The sequence below is a fragment of the Vigna radiata genome, chromosome 1, assembly GCF_000741045.1.
Source record: "Vigna radiata var. radiata cultivar VC1973A chromosome 1, Vradiata_ver6, whole genome shotgun sequence".
NCBI lineage: Eukaryota > Viridiplantae > Streptophyta > Magnoliopsida > Fabales > Fabaceae > Vigna > Vigna radiata.
In genome coordinates this window covers 8,775,793-8,795,656 of record NC_028351.1, presented here as the reverse complement: position 1 = coordinate 8,795,656, position 19,864 = coordinate 8,775,793, and the positions used below count along the sequence as shown (strand labels likewise).

The window sequence follows — 19,864 nt, the reverse complement described above, 5'->3', positions numbered from 1 at the left end:
ACATTAGATTTTTTTCCTCTGTCTGTCATACATGAGACAAATAATATATAATATAATAATATTTAAATAATTGATTTAAGGTTTAGATTTTAGAAATTAATTCCGAAATTTCAAATCGCAAAATTGATCTAAAATGCTTGGTTCCAGGAAAAAAACTCAAATCAATTAAAAAAGAATTTTTTAATCTACAATTAGGTTTTTTTATTAGTTTGCAGTTATTTTTTTGATTGGTTCCATTCTAAACACCAATCATTATAACTGGTGTCTTTCCATCAATTGAATTCGAAAGTTTGATAAATTTGAAAAATATTATTTTGACACAACTAAAAGTGAAAAATATTTTTTAGATTTATTTGGTACTATTCTTTTTTATTTTTTACTCTTTTTTTTCTTGAAAAAATTATAAAACTTTATATTTTTATGACTGTTTTATTTTTATGTTTTATATTAAATAAATGTAGAAGTGTGTTATATAAATTTAGTACAAATTGCCAATCCAATTTAACCTTTGCAAATTCGGGGAGAAAGTATTAAAAATCATGTTATCTTATTCATAGTTTATTCACACCTCTAGGTTCTCACATATCTCCATATAATCTATAAAAACTCTCAATCTGAATGTTTATTTTGAAAGTTTGAATCAACATGGCTTAAGCGTTTCTTTCTGTATCTCCATGCAACCTGAATGCTGATTGCTGCAAGCGATCTCCAATAAGGTGATTCATACCTAAAATAACACAATTAACAAATGATATGTTAGTCATGGATTTGAAAAGAATAAAGAGAAACCTTTAGGGAAACTTCAGTTGTCTAACACAAAGACACTGAGCCAGAGTTAAAAATATACAATGCACGTAACGTACTTGTTACAAGTCCCATATCAATTAATGATAAAGATGAATTTAAAATATACAAATAAGTGCGACATGAAGAAAGTATGTTGGATGTTTGACATTAATTAGTGATAAAATCAGTTTAGAGTATATAAGTGGATGCAAATTTTATCTTATAATTTAATTTAGACTTAAAATTCACTTCTTAACCATTGTTATCCTAGATCAAATTCTCAGTGAAGTTAAAGCTGTGTTTTTGCCTATTATCATTAGTTAACTTTCATTTTGTTCAAGTCAAAAGTTGAGAAGACTATGCTGAATGACAAACATAGATACAGGAGAAGAAGGGAATGACCTTAAGGCTCCTTGAACACGCAAACTACGCAAGAATCTTGTAAAAAGGATTGTGACTTCTTGAAGGTTTTCTGCTCGGAGTGAAAGTACTTCCACGTTTGTTAAGCATCTTACTGTTCTGTTGCTAAGCAACTTCTGTCCTGGAAGCCTTACTCTTCTGCCATCTGCAGGAGTACTCAAATTGATGAACTATGCTATGCTCTTAGAACTCTACTACTTTTGATCTCTGATTTAGAATGTTAAGTCATCAAGCACATTACAATTGCACCAAGTAATGCTACAACATGTCTCTAACAGAATAGTCTCTGAAGGAGGATACAAGTAAAAAACAAAAAAGAAAGAAGGTATATTGCTATATATTGCTATACCTGCGCTGACAGAAGAGTGCTCAAGATACCATGTCAGAAGTTCTTCACCACAAACATCCCCTTCAGATAAAGGAATTCTAGTACCATCTTCTCCTATGCTCTCCAATTTACCACGCACCACGAATACCATCTTCTCTACCACACTACCTTGACTCAAAATTCTACTTCCTTTAATGTAAGTAGTTTGTCTCAGTCTTGCACATATGGCATCTAAGACAGGTTCATCCATCAGAGCAAATATTCGAACCTGAAGAATTTCAGATCCTCATGTCATGGTTACAAATTGGTAGAGTGATAAAGTAAACTAAACCAACTTCAAAAACTTCAATGATTGTTAACACAGTTGCCTCAATACATAGATTTATCATGAGAATGCATAATGTTTTGCCTTCAAAGTTGTCTTAATATTTAAACTTGCGTTAGTTGTTTACAAGTGGAGACCAAGTTAAGCAAAAACAAAATTTAGATGGAAGAGACTGGATGAGATCATGAAGTTAACTCAAGCTCTAAATTACATGTTGCAAACCATTCTAGTGTAACCATGATAAAATTGTGGTAATCATAACCAGTCATCTATGCAACAGATATTCTAGTGCTTACTTTCTTAACAAATTTGAAGAGATGGCGTCTTATATCCACTTGGAGGTCTTCTGGAAAATTCTCCATTAGCGTTGCTTCATTCACCCCCCTTGTTGCAGTCCAACTATACCGTTCAGCCTCTCGTACTCTCCTGCGTGAAACATATCTTTAATGTCACTTTTATATTCCTTTGGTCCATTATTTCATATGACATAATAGCTAAATAAAATGACAACAGTAGGCTACACCATCTGAATTTTGGCCTATAAACGTTCTATATCATAGAATTGTGATGTTTTTAATGATTTGAATCAAGAAATAGACAAATACTCCATTGATAATGTTGACATCATTCATGAAAAAAAATGGGAAGATATTATACCTTCTGAGGTATTCTGGCAAGCGCCTATGACTCATCCATTGCTCAACATCACCGCGTCTAAGTTGCATTTCTAGCCTCCTATAAAAGAGAAGCATGGTACAACACCAAACACATTGGCACTTGACCATCAAAGTTTTCTCAGAACTTGAAGTATTAGATAGGTTCTACCTCCGACCAAGACCTTGAAGAAAGTTCTGTATGTTTCCAATGAGAAGCGCAAAAAGCAAAAGTCCCAATCCTATGATGGCTATAGTAAAAAGGGTTTCAAACACAAAGTCGCTTGGTGTTTGGTTACCAGCCAGAGTACTGATTTGCTGCATAAAGATCAAATTGGGTATAATTTCTAGACATATTAAACCATTGATATGCATTCACTAGTTTGAACAGTGTTGGTACTATTTGGACCTTGACAGATGACTTGATATTGAGTTAGTAAACCATTTTTATACATTTAAGATTTCTACATTGAGTTATTGAGTTGGTGTAGGAGCATCAAATTTTTCACCAGTATCATTTGATCCAGTCCATATATTTTGTACAAAATTACTGCTAAGAGAACAAAACAACAAAGAACGAAGTCAATACCAGAGCTGAATAAGAAAAGGTGCATACCTGTAATCCCCAAAATAGAGCATATATGTATTTGGTGACGATGTCTGTTTGTGTAGTAAGAGGTACAGCAGTGTTATAAATCCCATAAGAAAAAGAACCGCTGGAAGAGGAATTCCAACATGCAATAGCATCTGCATTGTTGTTCCATTGGTTTGATGATAAGCCAAGCTGATTGTCCCCAACATGGCTATGTCCACAATCAATGAATGCCAGGCATCCAGGGATGTTAGAACTTTGACACGCATTTCGAAAACATTGATTAACCCTCTGGAAGAAGGGAGAGAGAGAAAGAAGAACCTTAGCAAGTTAAATGTTAATCTCCATTTACTGAACTAAAATCCCTGGTTCTGATTGAATCACTCATCTTCTAAGTATCCAAAGGAAACATAACTACTTTAGTAATTGAATTATATTGCCAATACTAAAATATCTACAAGGAAAAAGTTTACTAGGACATACTAATATCATATTGACAAAGCAGTTCATTCTGCTTAGAAATCTCACCATATATTATGCTACAAATGTTTGGTATTTCATACGTTTTCTCGTTATGTTCTTAACAGGATTTGATGACAGGAAAGCAATTAGTATCCGATATTAGTGAAAAAAATACAGGTTCTTGCCTCATGCTGAATGAAGGTGAGAACTTACGAAGTTTTAGTTAGGAAGAAAATTGGTGCTTTTGAAATAAGCATTAAATGCCATTTTTACTCACCAGTAGAGCAAATAGGTACCAGATAGAGCCAACAACATGGCTAGCTAGAATGAAAATGAGAAGATTTATAATGAAATTTGCCCATGCTGACTCAAAGATGAATCCTGCTGGAGACTGACCAAACAGCATAGGTAGAAATCTGAATAATCTGGGAATATACTGCACTAGTATCGCTGCACGCAGAACATTCTTAGCATAATTTGCTCCCCTCAATGATTTTGGTAGTACAGACAATAACATGATCTGGATAGTTTTTAAGAGAGATGAAAGTTATTCAAGTGCGTGCGCGTTATATCTATTTGTTTTTAACAGTTAGCAGTAGTTGCTGTTGTCAATGAACTCGAGCACAGATATAGAAAAGCATTCATGTTTAAATTGTTAGGCTTGCATATTTCATGATCAGGAACTGGGAGATAAATACATCTAAATACTTAATAGTAAGTTCCAAGGAGTAAACTAAATGGAAAGAAATGTTCCTAAGGAAGAATGTAAATGGGAAGAAATTACCTGAGGAAGAGGAAATACAACAAACAAGTCAATAAGAAAATAACCCTTCAGGTAATGAAATGCAATTTCCTTTGGATGATCAACTAAATCTCCAGCACCAACCACCCTTGACTCAGGAGAAACAAAAGCCAACCTAAACTGTGACAAGGCAACTTGGTAGAGTTATTTAGCCTGAAATTTTGGAAAGGAAGAAAACTACTGGTAAAACACTGAGAAAGTCCTAATATAATAGTTCTATTCCAGTCCATTCTTTATAAGTTGGTTGAAATGAATAAATAAATAAATACTGTACTTTGTGTATTGGAAGAACAATCCTCAGCAACTCATAGATTAATAATTGTTTCAAAAAAAGGATGTCTGTAATGGAAGTGATGGGTAACAAAACAAGCTTTGCAGAAAGGAAAAATTCCCTTGAATATGACAGTTATCCTTTGAGTTGGATTTTGTTATTAGCCTAAAGCCTGTTAGAATAGCGTTAGAAAACTCTTCTGACTCATTTATCAGAATATTCATTCATGCAAAGCCAATAACATTGACTAAAAGAAAATGTTTCTCAAACTAAGAACTGTTACTCTATGAATATATATATGTGAAAAAGGCTAGAGAAGGGGGATAAGAGGGGGGACTTATAAAAAGATGCTTATTGGGAAGTTACCTGGAGAAGAATGTGAAGGAAATATATGAAGTCATTCATGGTTCTAACTATAACAAGTGCTTTTGTCAATTTCCAGTTGATAACTATACAATTATGATCCTGCACCGGAGAAATGCAAAGTTAATTTTCACAGTTTGCATGTCATTAGAACTTATAAAATTTGTGTAACTAGATAAAAGGAAAATAGTTATATAACACATACCTGCCGAACATAGAGTAAGAAGAAAAATAATGGATCCACAAAAATTGCAGCCAAGCAAAAACTGGCAAGAACCTTGTTCCATTGTTGTATGAATTTAGAGTGAGGATTCATAACTCCAGGAACAAAAGATGAACATAGAGAACAAAATTTTCTAGCAAATAGTTTGGCATCCCCATTAAGAGCATTCTGAAACTGTAAACATTGAAAACTGAAGCACAGATGGCAATGTGAAAGTGATAGCAAATGATATATGTCTACAAAGGCAAATGGAAAAGTTTACAATAAGATATAGTGTAATAAAAAAAGCTTGTAGGAGCCTTTGGAAAATGAGAATTAGATAAAACCTGAGACATCACGAAATTGTTAATTGACAATACTTTTATTGACTCTCAAATTGAACAATGAAAGCAACAGTAAATTTTAGCAGTGAAGTGAATGAAAAGCTCTAAAGAACTTAAGAATTTTGTTGAGATTATAATACTAATGAAGCTGTGGAGTGTAAAGAGTGGTTTCTTTGTAATGAACACAAAGAAAGGTAAAAAAGTAAGATATAAAGCACAAAGACCACGTCTAGAAGAAATTCTTCTACTACGAATCATGTAATCAAAGGCAATTGAAACAATAATTTGTTATAGGAAGAAAGACAGACACCTTCAGATCAGGTATATTACAAGCTTTTGGATTTCTTAGCTGAGAAGACTTGAAGTAAGAAGGACAAGTAGTACAATAAGGATCATTACAAATTCCCAGTTTCCCAGATCTCAGTAAATGTTCATTTATGCTATCATAGCTTTTATGCCAGTACTTTGAAGCCGTGCTGTCAACAGTAGAAAATTCATCTGTGCTCTCCTGTGTTTTGTTTCCTGTTACAACTATACTATGCTGCATAAGATTATCAGTTTCTGATGTAGCATATAAAGAACCGCTATCTCCCACGAGACTAGTTTCTACCTCATATGACTCCACGGGAATAGAAACTGATGCACTTTGTTTCCCAGATAAAAGCCTTTGAAATTTAGAATGCAAAGTTTCATGATATGGTTGTGCATCAGTTTCTTCTGGTATCTTCTGCAGCTCACCATTTTCAAAACTAGCCATGCTTCATTGACAATTCTATTATCTTTTTACATTCAGTATATATATTATGAACAATAACAATTTTAGATTCTAATAATGCAATTCAGCTAGAACCTGGAAAGAGGAGAATACAAATTATAAATCTGTAACTACATTAGCTTCAGAAAGCCAAAAGACTGAGATTTTAATGCAACATAAGGGAACTAAGTTTCTTGAGCCATTTCTCAAAATTTACTGCTAACATTCTTCCTGATAATGAAATCGCCTATTCAAAACTATAGAACACAAATTTATCAACAAGGTGGTGTTTAAACTGAATATAACCAAACCAGCTTGAAGTTTTCTAAGTGAAAAGTCAACACCTTGATCCCGTCAAGTTTACATTACATCTTGCATTTTTCAAAGTAAACATCTAAATTTTACAAGACACCTTAGGGGATGCTAACATACCATAAAATTTAAGATTTCAGACATTCAATAAAAACGTTGAGTCAAATGAATAAAAAACTGATCTTTGAGTTTCTGAAAACTTGAAGTTTGAATAAAAGATTAATATAACATGAATTTTGTATAACTGTGGGGAAAAATGATTAAAAAGTCTTACAAATGATGTGATATAAAGTAAGATAGAAACCCTTGCATTGCAGATGAGAGTTGAAGAGTTTGAAAATGTCAGTTATGACATGAGATTGTGAATAGATTATGTGTTCAAACTTGCAGCATTAGTGTGAATTGTTTTGAATATAAAACTATGAAGCTTTTAGTTTACTTTATCATTTTAATATTTGTCTAACTTGGTTTGTTCTCTCTAAAAGATTTGATGGAAGTAAAGTAGAAGAAGGTAGAGCATCGTCTACTTTGGAGCAAAGGGTAGTGTGTCACTGACAGCTTCACTTATCCTTTTTAACTTTATTAATTATCTTAATTTTTTAAAGAAATATTATTTATTTATTTATTTTATTTTCAAGTAAATTATACTAGTGTTTTATTTACAGAACTTAAAAATAATGCGTTTATTAAAGAAGTAAATTCATTTTAATGTATAACTCGTTTTAAATTATTCTTAATTTGTGTCAAAAGTTTAAAAAATTTCATCATGAAGCATTAATAACATTATTATTATAATTATTATTATTAAATTTAAATATATTTCTAATCCCTGTAAAGATAGTTTCGCCTTTATTCTCAGTAAAAATATGTAATACTTTTATTTTTCTAATATTTTTAACAGTTTATTTATGAATTATAAGGTTTTTGTTAAAAATGAAAATATTAAATAATATAACTAACATAATAAAAAGTATTTCAAATATAATTATACTTTTAGGCATATTATTAAATCAAGTAATATTCTTATTATTTAATATAAATAAGAAAATTATATATATATATATATATATATATATGTATATATTACCCAAAATTATAATTTACGTTCTATATTTAGTTCTATATTATAGTATTAAATTATTATTAAATATTTTTTCATATATCTTAATCATTTATCTCTGAGGAAAAAATAATAAATATATTTGATCTTTTTAGTATTAATATATCAATATTATATGTAATATAAACAATTGTTTGAACTAATTAATAATTGAAGTAATTAAACAATTGTTTAATTTTTAATAATTTCTACATATATTTATTAAAAGAACAAATACTGTTAATATGTAACTAAGTTTGAAGAAAGTTTTGTACCATTTTTTTTTTGTTTTATAAATTTAAATTCTTTATATATCAATATTAATTTTATCTTTAATAAATACATGTAAAAAAATTTCAATATCAAATATGTGTCAATTAATTTTTTTTTATGTAGATTTTATCTTTTTATAATGAGTCGACTATTTACTCTAGAATACTTAATTTTAATATTTATTAAATCCTTCAAATACTATCTGGTTTTATTTTAATTGAATTGATTAATCTTTTAATTATTTTAAACTATAAATAAGCTATGATACCCGACATTATATACGTATTGAATATGATACGCATACGATAAGTCTGAACGTTTATTTATAAAATAATAACATACTAATATATGTATATTGAAAAACATACAATAATTTTTAACATGATAAATATAGGATTGTTATTATATAAATCTAAATTAAAACTGTATGTATTTAAGTTATTAACATAAAAAAAATTATAAATTATTATTATCATAAAAATATTACTGTTTTATATATTAAATATTTCATTGATAAATATCATAACATATCAAAGAAAAAATATGTGATCCAAATTGAACTATTGGTGCATCTAGTAAATACGTATGAAAACTAAAAATAATAATTAAAAAGTATCCTGATTTAAATTTAAAAGTATTTTTGCAGCATCTAAAAATACATTTATCCTCGTGATCATTGTATTGTGCAGAGCTTTATTGTGAAACCCTTAGTATGTATGCCTGACGGAATGGAAACTGTATTAGATAATACCTGGATCACTTACACAACTTATGTTATAATTACAATTTTTTAAAAAATAATTAAAAAATATTATTTAGTATTTCCATTTCCATCCTATACCACTTTTAGCTTTAATTACTGATATTTGATACTATTTAATTTTAAATAAATTAAATAGTATACTGGAACCAAAAACCTCAATGTTCAATCTGATGGTGTGGAATTAACACGACTTAGACGTTTCTTCCTGTATCTCCATGCAACTTGAATGCGGGTCGCAGCAAGGGATCTCCAATAAGGTGACTCATACCTAGTGTAACACAATTATCAAATCATTAAGAAAACCCTCGATTTAAATATAGATATTAAATCTGAAGTGGATTTTAAGCCTAATTCAATTTTACAAAACAGGTTCGTGGGTTCGTAAAATGAGGTTTGCATTCATTTATATATTTTAAATTGGTCTTATCTCTAGTCGATGTAGAACTTCTAACATAAAATGTTAAAAAGATTAAGTTGAACCAAACATCCATATAGATACAAGAAGGCAAGGGATTGATTCACCTTAGGGCTCCTTGGACGCATGGACTCCGCAAGAATCTTGTGAAAAGGATTGTGACTTCTTCAAGGTCTGAAGCAGAGAGTGCAAATGACTCCACATTTGTTAAGCACCTTACTGTCCTGTTGCTGACCAATCTCTGTCCTGGAAGCCTTACTTTTCTACCATCTGCAAGAGAGCTCAAATCGTTGAACCATTCAGTTTCTAATTTAGTACAGGCCTAGGTTGTTGATTATTGCAAATTCTTCTGGTCTACTCTAAAATATTAAAGGGATTATGACATAGCTTACTGATATACCTGTGCTGACTGAAGAATGTTCAAGATACCATGTCAGAAGTTCCTCACCACATGCATCCCCTTCAGATAGAGGAATTCTGGTTCCATCTTCTCCAATGCTCTCCAATTTACCACGCACCACGAATACCATCTTTTCTACTAGACAACCATGACTTAGAATTTTACTTCCTTTAATGTGTGTCTTTTGTCTTAGTCTCTCACAAATGGCATCTAATATAGGCTCATCCATCAGAGCAAAAATCCGAATCTGCAGATAATTCAGGTCCAGATCCTCAGATTATGGATCCAAATTGGTACAAAATCTAAAAGAAAATAAAACCATCATTATAATGAACTCAGGGTTGGTTGACATGCTTTGGCTTTTCCTACTCATGGATTGAATTTCATGATTAAGATACATAAAACTTTTCCTTTAAACTGGCTTTCAGTTTAAACTTTCATCCAGAACTAGCAGCTCACAAGTAGAGACATAAAGGAAACTAAAATTTAAATAAATCACTGACTGACGTTATGAAGTTTGCCTTACATTTAAACCTCAAAATTATAATATACTAGAAGTGTAATCATGATAAAATAGAGTAGTTATCACTCATTTAAGACATAGGTGTGCATACTTTCTTAACAAATTTGAAGAGATGGCGTCTTATGTCTCTCTGCAGATCTTCTGGCAAATTCTCCATAAGCATTTCTTCATTCACCCCCCTTGTGGCGGCCCAACTGTACCGTTCAGCCTGTCTTACTCTCCTGCACACAAGATATGCTCCATAATTTGAAGTTCCATGATACAACATACCTGAATAAAAATTAAAGTAGTGCACATACTATTTTTCTAAGGACCGAAGCCTATATACATGTCAAACTATAAGAAGATTGGTTGCTTCCCATATATGCATGCTAGATTAACATTCATGTGCTGCACTGAGTTATATTATATTAAAAAGAGAATTTGATATTTAAAATTTTGAATCATGTATTAATATATTAATGAATTGTTTCCATCAGAAAGACATTATTAAATCAAAATTATAAATCATTTACAATTTAAATCTACATTAAGGAATAAAATGTTGATGGTTCTTTCTGACAAGATACTAATGGATTCGAATTTTGGGTTGTTCGTAATAAGACAATAATAGAATTTCAAACTTTTAATACTTTTAGAATAATTTATTAGGCATGGAGGAAAACTGTGACGTGTCAAAATTTTGGGGAGACACTAGGGTCAAAAGTTACCACTTAGTAGAGTTTATAAATCATGTTCTCCTTTTATATATTATACTGATTGACGGCCTAAATCACCACATAAGTCAACAGGATACCGATGACATGTTCAGACTTTACCTATTCTGCAGGATTACATGCACTACTAATGTACAGAATGACTAATAATATCTAATAAACACATATTACGGACAGATGGAAAAAATTCAAAATTTGCATTGTCTCTTTAAAATCCTTCAGAACCAGCTAACTTAACTTTGGCAGCTAAAAGAGCATTTGTATCTTTGAAAAACAAACTTCTAATGTGTAACATAGACGTTTACATTTTCAATAATTGGCAGGGAGAGGATGGAGAATTAACAACCAAGCAGTGACTTCAATAATTGACAAATGTACCTTTTGGCAATGCTGACATAATTCATAATAAGAATGAGAAAATTGTATACCTTCTTAGATCTTCAGGTAATCGACGATGGCTCATCCACTGCTCAACATCACGACCTCTAAGTTGCATTTCCAGTTTCCTGTGAAAAGTATAAAAGAAAACATTGCAATAAGAAAAGCAATAGAACTAACTGTAAAGATAATCTTGTAGAATTTGGTAACTTCTACCTCCGTCCAAGAGCCTGTAGAAAGTTCTGTATGTTACCAATGAGAATTGCAAAAAGTAAGAGTCCCGATCCTATGATGGCCACAGTAAAAAGGACTTCCCACACAAAATAGCTAGGAACTAGATTACCAGCCAGAGTACTGATTTGCTGTATCAAGAACATCCAGGGCATAACTGTTAGATTAGATATTAAATCATTGATGTGGCTGCTTTAGTATTTAGGAGTATTAGTACAAATTAGAGTTTCTATGACCTATTTAGCAAGGAGTTCAACTTTTGTATAATTTCTACACGAGAGAGAGAGAGAGAGAGCAAACCTGGAATCCCCAAAAAAGAGAGTACACGTATTTGTTGATTACATTAGTTTCTATAGTAAGTGGTACAGCAGACTGATAAATCCCATAAGTGAAACCGGAAGAATCCATACAAGCAACAGCATCAGTATTGTTGATCCACGGATTTGATGTGAAATTTGGACGACCACGTCCACAATCAATGAACTTCATGCATCCAGGTATAGTAGAGTTATGACAGGCTTTCCGCAAACACTGGTTAACCCTCTGGAAGAAGAAAGTGGAAGAAAAGCAGAAAGTAAATTCAATGCTAACTTTCATTTACTAAATTAAACTCCTGATTCTAATTGAACCAGTCATCTTTAAAGCATCCTAGGAGACTTTTGTAGACCAATTTCATTTCAGATATTGCAATAGCAATAGAAGGATGTCATATATATATTGGTAAACCACATCATGTTTTGATAAATCTCATAGCATACAACAACAACAACAACAACAACAACAATAATAATAATTACAATTATGATTATTATTATTATTATTGTTGTTTTTTTATATTAATACACAACCACAATGAAATATGCATTTAAGTGAATCGAGTTTTATTTATTTTGCCTTTTCCTTTTGCTCTTATCATGGTCCGAGGGCAGGCATGCAATTTGTAGCCTATGCTACTCATTATCAACATCATTGGGAGCTTGGCTCCTCTCCAAGGAAAGGTGAGAATTTAGTGGACATTACATTATCATATACTGCGGACAAAATTCAATATTTTTTTAAAAAGCAAGTTTAATGCTATGTCCCTCACCTGAAGACCGAAGAGGTACCAGCAAGAGCCAACAACATGACTAGCAAGCATAAAAATGAGAAGATTTATAATAAAATTTGCCCAGGCTGACTCAAATATGAATCCTGTTGGAGATTGGCCGATCAGCAGTGGCAGAAACCTGAATAATTTGGGAAAATATTGCACTAATATTGCTGCACGCAGAAGATTCTTGGCATAATTTGCTCCCGACAAGGAATTTGGTAGGACAAATAATAACATTATCTGCACATAGTTTACCACGTATGTCAAGGAATTTGGTGAGTAAACAAGCTCCTGATAGCTTTATCTTGTTTTGCAGATTGAAAACTCTTCCTTTGCTATGCACTTGCTAATCTCCATGGACAGATGATTACTCGGGAAGATACAGAAAGGAGAAACCAATTTGGTCAACTCCAAACCAATCGTGCATGATATCGTAAAAACCAAGAAGTTCAATAACAAAAACAAGCTTCTAATGTTAGACAAGTAATTGGGTCGGTCAAATTGGATTCCAAGTTCAATAGTTGAATATTGTTGAACTAGCGCATAATTGATGAGTGTGCGCGTGTTAAACTTATCATGCGACTTTTTGTAATATTGTTATCATGAATCCTTTTAGACCGTACTTTAACATTTTAAGCATTTTTTTGTTAATTTAAAACCATAATATTGATTCTATTAACATATAGAATAACAGCAGGCTATTATAGCATGTAAAGCATGAAACAAAAATATATAAAAAGAAAGTGAAATAATTTCTTTACGGTACAATTATTAAAACAAAGAACCAATTCATTATAGTAATTAAAATATATTTTGTTGGAAGTCTCACATCAACTGAAAATAAGGCCAATTCATGATATATAAGTTTATGCAAATCTTACTTTACAAACTGGTTTTGTGAAGTTGATTTAGGCTTAAAATCCATTTTTTAACATAGGCTCAGAATCATAGCGGATGCTAGGCTAGTATACTACTACCGTGTAATTCAAAATGAAAATTGTGTGGCCTTTACAATGGATGTAGGATATACTAAATCTAGACAAGCATACTCAGAAGAAGAAAAAAATGAAAACAATTTCCATAAGGAAAAAGAAAAACAGGAAGAACTTTACCTGAGGAAGAGGAAATACAACAAATAAGTCAATGAGGAAATAACCCTTTAGGTAATGAAGAGCAATTTTCTTTGGATGGTCAACTAAATCTCCAGCACCAACCACCCTTGACTCGCGAGAAACATAAGCTAACCTAAACTGTAAACAGGCAACTTCATAGAGTTATTGAAGCTTTAAATATTGAAAACGAAGCAAACTAGGCTAAAAACTTAACCATGTTTAAGATTCAGGACAGTGCTATTTTTCTTTGCTTTTCCATTTGAACTTAACTAATGAACAACAAAGTATAAGACACGTGGGAGTAACTTATACTATCAACAAGGACAAGTCCAGTCTATTTAGTATTTGTGCCTTTTAATCATTTGTAATTTTTTAATTCTCATGTACTATTATTAGAGATAGATAATTCTATAATATTTTTGTTGTAATAACTAGTTGAGATAGTTTTCTGTTCGTTACAGTTGTTTACAAAACCTTTGTTTGATCAACAAAATTCACAACATTCTTTTCTCTCGCTTCAATATGGCATGAGTTGAAACTTTTCCTCCATGCTTTGATTCTTAGCATGTTTCTGGTTGTCTCTTAGATTCCTCATGACTATCATGACACTGTAAGGTTTACTCATCAGCAAATAATATATATACTATTGGATTTGGAAAATGTAGGAACAAGGCTCTATACTTGATAGATATATGGAGCAATTGTCTTGAACGGGGTGTGGTTAAGTGAAATTATGGGTGGGTAACCAAACAGGACGTCGACATACTTGCAGAATGAGATAGTAGCATCTTGTTTGAATAGAATAAACTCCCTTTAAGTTGGCTTATACGAAACTAAACTCTGTTATTATGCTGAAGGACATGCATCAGAATATTACCTTCTCAAAACTAAGAACATAGATTAATAAAAACCTGGCATCAATGACAGAGTTTGACCATTATATGAATTAAAGGATTTGCACAAATGAAAATTCAGGGGATAGAAGAAAGGGTTTACGAAAAGGTAATTAACGAGATGATACCTGGAGAAGAATGTTAAGGAAATAAATAAAATCATTCACGCATCTAACTAAAGCAAGTGTTGTTGCCAATGGCCAGTTGATAACAATGCATTTATTCACCTGCATAATGAACAGGAAAAATGAAGAGTAAATTTGTAAATAGAAAGAGTGACATCTAGAACTTGCTACTTTGTAGTTAATGGTAGAAAATAATCGTACCTTCTCCACATAGAGTGAAAAGAAAAACAATGGGTCAACAAAAATACCAATTAAGCAAAAAATGGCCAAAAATTTGCTCCACTTTTGTACAACTTTAGCGTGAGGGTTCATAACTCCAGGAACATAAGAAGAAAAGAAAGAAGGAAGTTTCCTCACAAAACTCTTGGCATCCCCATAAAGAGCATTATGGAACTGCATTCAAAATATGAAAAAAGTAGGCTTAATTATGGAAAGTGATTGTCAATGACGAATGTCTACAAAAAGAAATGGAAAATGTTACAATAAGATTAATGATAATGATACAGCAAAGCTTGTAGCAGATAACAAGTATCGGATAAATAATGAGACAACTTAAAGTTGCTAATTGACAATACTTTGATTGCCCCTCGAAGTGAACCAGGACCAAATAGTAATAGCCTTAGTGGTAGCAAAACAATGTTCATTGACATAGCTTGAAAATAAGAATTTTGTTAAAAGTATAGTAATAAGGACAATCTTGAGGATTACGAGAGTGGTTTCTCGCAATGTACCCAGATTAAGAGGATACAAGGATCATATGATAGTAGACAATACTATAAACATACCAATTGTCAGATTAAGGCACAACAAATTAGTAAATCACAATTTTCGGAAACTATTTAGTGAATTACATTTGCAATATCCTCTCTTCTCTCTCTCTTTTTTTTTTTGTATTTTCTTCTGATATAGTAAAAAAATTTATCAATATCTAATATTTCCAATTGGAAATTTTCACGAGTTAAAAGAGTAGTGTCTTCAACTTAGAGAATATAACTCAGAAATTTATTTTTCTTGTTGTTAACAGATGTTTTCTCTTGGTGCATCACCAAAAAAGTGTTTAACAAAAAGAAAAATATTTTCTTCTAAATCACATTAATTATTGTAAATGCTTGACTTCTTGTATTAGTCAGGATTTTTTTAGAAATAGGTTTGGTTTGCCTTAATATAGGATTTTTCAATTTCATGGGTTTTGGTTTGGTCCCCCCATGTGTTTGTATTGATTTTTTCTATTTTCTATATATTATAGATATCCTCTAGGGAGCATGTGATTGTTGAGATTTGATATGTGAACCTAGTTGAGATGTCCTATTCTCATAGTGATGCTTTTTAGAGTGATGTCTTTCTTAAAAAAAAAAAAAAAAAAAAAAAAAAAAAAAAAAAAAAAAATCATAAGTAATCTGAATTTTATAAAATAATGACTANTGAACCTAGTTGAGATGTCCTATTCTCATAGTGAAGCATTTCAGATAACTAAAATAATAAAAAAAAAAAAAAAAAAAAAAAAAAAAAAAAAAAAAAAAACTCATAAGTAATCTGAATTTTATAAAATAATGACTACTAATGATTTACCAAAATTAAATAGCAATTATAGTTTCTATGCTTCAGCTAAATCGGGCCTAAGGACTAACAATCTTTCTCGTGAATATAAATCCAAATGACTAGCTACTTAAGCAAAGTGTTTTTCGCAGCAAAACCATTCAACATATTGATTATTAAGATATTATTAAAATATGGTGATTTCAAAATGCAAAAAATAAAACACAACTATAAAAGTAGAGAAGTACAATCCTCTTATTGATTGACAGTAAAAACTATATTACAAGGATATGCATAAATATGAAAACAATAGCTGCTACAGTGGTGCGGTTGAAAAAGTGAAGAATGAATATTTATTGAATAGGAACAATCTCCAGGTCTAACCCAGTATGAAAGCAGCATGAAAAGAGAAAAAACTGTCAAATTTCATCTTAAAACCTAGTGAAATTATGACAAACATATAAACATCGCCCTAAAAATTGAGTCAACCATGCAGGAGTTCCCAACACCCCTGCCAATATGTCTGCCAGAACAGACTACTCTACAGAATAGGCTATTGACCAAGATGGGCTGTGTGCTCTCTGATACTATGTGAGAGTTCTTCTTAGAACCTAGTGGCACTAAGTGAAGTTGTCCAACAAATATATAAGCAACACCCAAAAATTGAGACAGACATGTGGAACTTCCTAACAATTCCTTCACAGATGTTTGTCAGAATAGGCTAGCTTGCCAGAATGACTGATTTATCAAGATGGATTATATGCCTTGATACTTTGCCAGAGTTCACCTTAAAACCAATTGATTTTAAGTTCTTCAACAGATATGTATGTAGCACTTCAAGAATTGACACAAACAACGTGAAACTTCCTGACACCCCCCTTCCAGAGATACCAATTATAATAAGTAATTGATTAAGATATGCTATAGGATCTGATACCATGTCAAAGTCATCTCAAAACCAATTGATATTAAGTGATATTGCCCAACAAATATATAAGCAACACCCTTAGAATTGAAGCCAGCATTGTGGGACTTTGCAACAAAAACAGGGTGCTCCACCGAAGTCAGACAGATACTAAACTCTCCTACGTGCCTCACATTGTGAAACAACCAAATCCCCTAATCTGTTACCCTCATACAAATATAAACTGCTGCTAATTCTGACCCAAACATCTAATTACTACCACCAATAGCTAAACCGAGTCTTGTGCTACATTAGTTTGGTCCTTGCTAGCTCCTGGCCCAATCACCTTCTTCCTAACATAGACCTGCTTAACTAAAGGTCTATCTATTAACAGCCTACTTAAAAATTGCATTAGTACAACTGAACCAAATACCTACAAATTATTATTATACCATAATGACATCCTGATCGTTGCCAAAATAAAGGTCCACAACATGAAAACAAGCATCTAAAGTAAAATGTTTGTCTATGCACTAAATAACTGAAGACAACTGAAATTATAGTCTGTTTTAGGATGAAGAATAGAAACCTTTGGATCCCATCTAGCAGAAGATTTTGGATTTCTTTGCTGAGAAGCATTGAAGTAAGTAGGGCAAGTAGTACAATAAGGATCATTGCACATTCCCAGCTGCCCAGACCTTAGTAAGTGTTCATTTTTTCTATCATAGTCACTGTTTTGGTAATTTGAACTTGAGCCATGGAGAGTAGAAAAATTATCTGTCTTTCTGTCATCTGCTTTGTTTCCCGATACAACATGCTTCTGCAAAAGATTTCCACTTCCAGTGGTAGCATATAATGGACCACTCATATGCATATAGGGTGTTTTTCTCTTGCTCAGAAGTGGACCAGTATGTCCCACAAGGCTAGTTTCTTTCTCATATGACTCCAAGGAGCTCATGGGAATAGAAATTGAAGCACTTTGAGTCCTGGTTACCATCCTTAGGAATTTAGAATCCGAAGGTTCATCGTATGGTTGTGCATCTGTATCCGACAGCATTGGGCGCTTGTCATTCTCAAAATTAGCCATGTTTTGATTCTTCTGCAATTTTTTATAAAGTTAGCAAAGCATCCAATGCATATGTTTCTGCATCATATCAGCAACTCTAAATCAAATACTGCAATTTAACTTGAAATGTGAAAAGGGGGAATGTAAAATTAAAAAAGTGGTTTAGTGCAGCATGAAAAACCCAAATACTATACAGCAGTAACAGAACCAGGTTGAATTTAATACAGGTACCAGTATTAACTTTCCCTTGCATTTATATTCCACATTGATCCTTTACCAAAACTCAGTAGGCTGAAATTCATTTTCCAGACGAAGACTTCTACCATTTCAGGACTATTAAACACCAACAAGATGATGAGGATCTGTGATCATACAACGATTAAAAGGGGTACTTAATCTAGTGTTGCAACTTACGAAAACAATAGTGAAATCTAGTTGTGAATTTATATCACCCCTTACTCACTAGAAATAGATATTTATTCAAGATAAAAATAATCAACTCCCTTATCTAAAATCCTCTGGAACTCGAAAGGAACTAAATAATTATCCATTGACCAAAACCAATGATACAAAAACACTGATGCATGAATCAGCAACCTCTACATGCATTCCAAAAACTTAGGATACACATACATACTGCAATATACAGAATTGAAAAATTAGCAATAGCTTTGGAATCAGTAGAAGAATTCTAGCACGATGAAACGAGGCCAACATTGTGCAAAGGCAATGATCAAGCAATAATTAAGAAAAAAAAAAAAAACACTGATCATAATTCAGAAACCTGATGAGGAACGAATTTCCCGGAGAAAAGTCAAAACCCAAAATACCCGCCAGCTTTTTTACATCCAATTAAGAGAAAGATTGAACTTTCGAGAGGTTCGTCATCACGGGGGCACTGGAGAGGAGATTCTCACAAAAGGGTGGAACCAGTTTAAGGATAAAAAGAGAAATGAACAGAGGTAAACACCAAACTGAGAGGTGTAAGAGTGAAAATGTGAGTTTGATATGAAGTGAGCGTGTGTGATGAAGAATTGAAAGCTGAAGTTAGAGTTGGAAATGGATTTGGACAGTCATTTTGTGAGAGGGATGGCTTCCTTTGATTTTTATTTTTTTTTTAAATTTGTTTATTAGTCCTTGGAATGTGCGCTACGCCATAGAAACATGTAAAGGTCAATCTTTTTCAAATGTGTTCTCCCAGAATACAATGACTTTGCTTTTCTTCTTCGCTTTAACTTTTATTTATCTGTATAAAATATTTGTATATATAAATATTAACAATGTTTCTAATAAACATGATTAAACATAGTTTAGAAAATAGAGAAATCAAAAAAATAAAATAAGTATAAAAGACTTCCTTTTTACAACAATGACAGTGAAAGTATAATCTTTTACCTTATAATATATATATATATATATATATATATATATATATATATATATTAAAGGCATAGCTCTCCTTTTAAATAAAATAATAATATTTTGATAATATTTTTTTACAATATTTTATCATTATTTATGTATTATTTTATGATAAGTCTAAAATTATTTTATAATTAATAATAATTATTATAAATATTATTAATAATATTAAAATGTTGAAAAAAAAAAGTGAAAATATCGTTATCCTTTCAAATATATTAACTGGACACTTTAAATTTAACTTTATGTATTAAGTCAAATAAAGAAATAATAACTTCATAATATGAAACAATTCATTTTTTCA

General features: G+C 31.6%; 1 protein-coding gene and 1 pseudogene across 1 annotated transcript; both read right to left on the bottom strand.

The window, feature by feature from the left end:
* Nucleotides 1-690: 690 nt before the first annotated feature.
* On the bottom strand, nt 691-6,179 carry LOC106756840 (annotated as a pseudogene).
* Nucleotides 6,180-8,604: 2,425 nt separating this feature from the next.
* LOC106770587 (probable cyclic nucleotide-gated ion channel 20, chloroplastic) lies at nt 8,605-19,339 on the bottom strand. The gene is made up of 13 exons (XM_014656398.2): nt 18,923-19,339; nt 17,662-18,171; nt 14,834-15,025; nt 14,636-14,734; nt 13,615-13,752; nt 12,500-12,742; nt 11,713-11,955; nt 11,398-11,543; nt 11,232-11,309; nt 10,179-10,308; nt 9,565-9,811; nt 9,272-9,434; nt 8,605-9,017 (listed from the first exon to the last, which is right to left on the bottom strand). The coding sequence occupies exons 2-13, from the start codon at nt 18,157-18,159 to the stop codon at nt 8,912-8,914; spliced, it is 2,283 nt and encodes a 760-aa protein (XP_014511884.1). The 5' UTR covers nt 18,160-18,171; nt 18,923-19,339; the 3' UTR covers nt 8,605-8,911.
* Between the last annotated feature and the right edge of the window lie 525 nt (nt 19,340-19,864).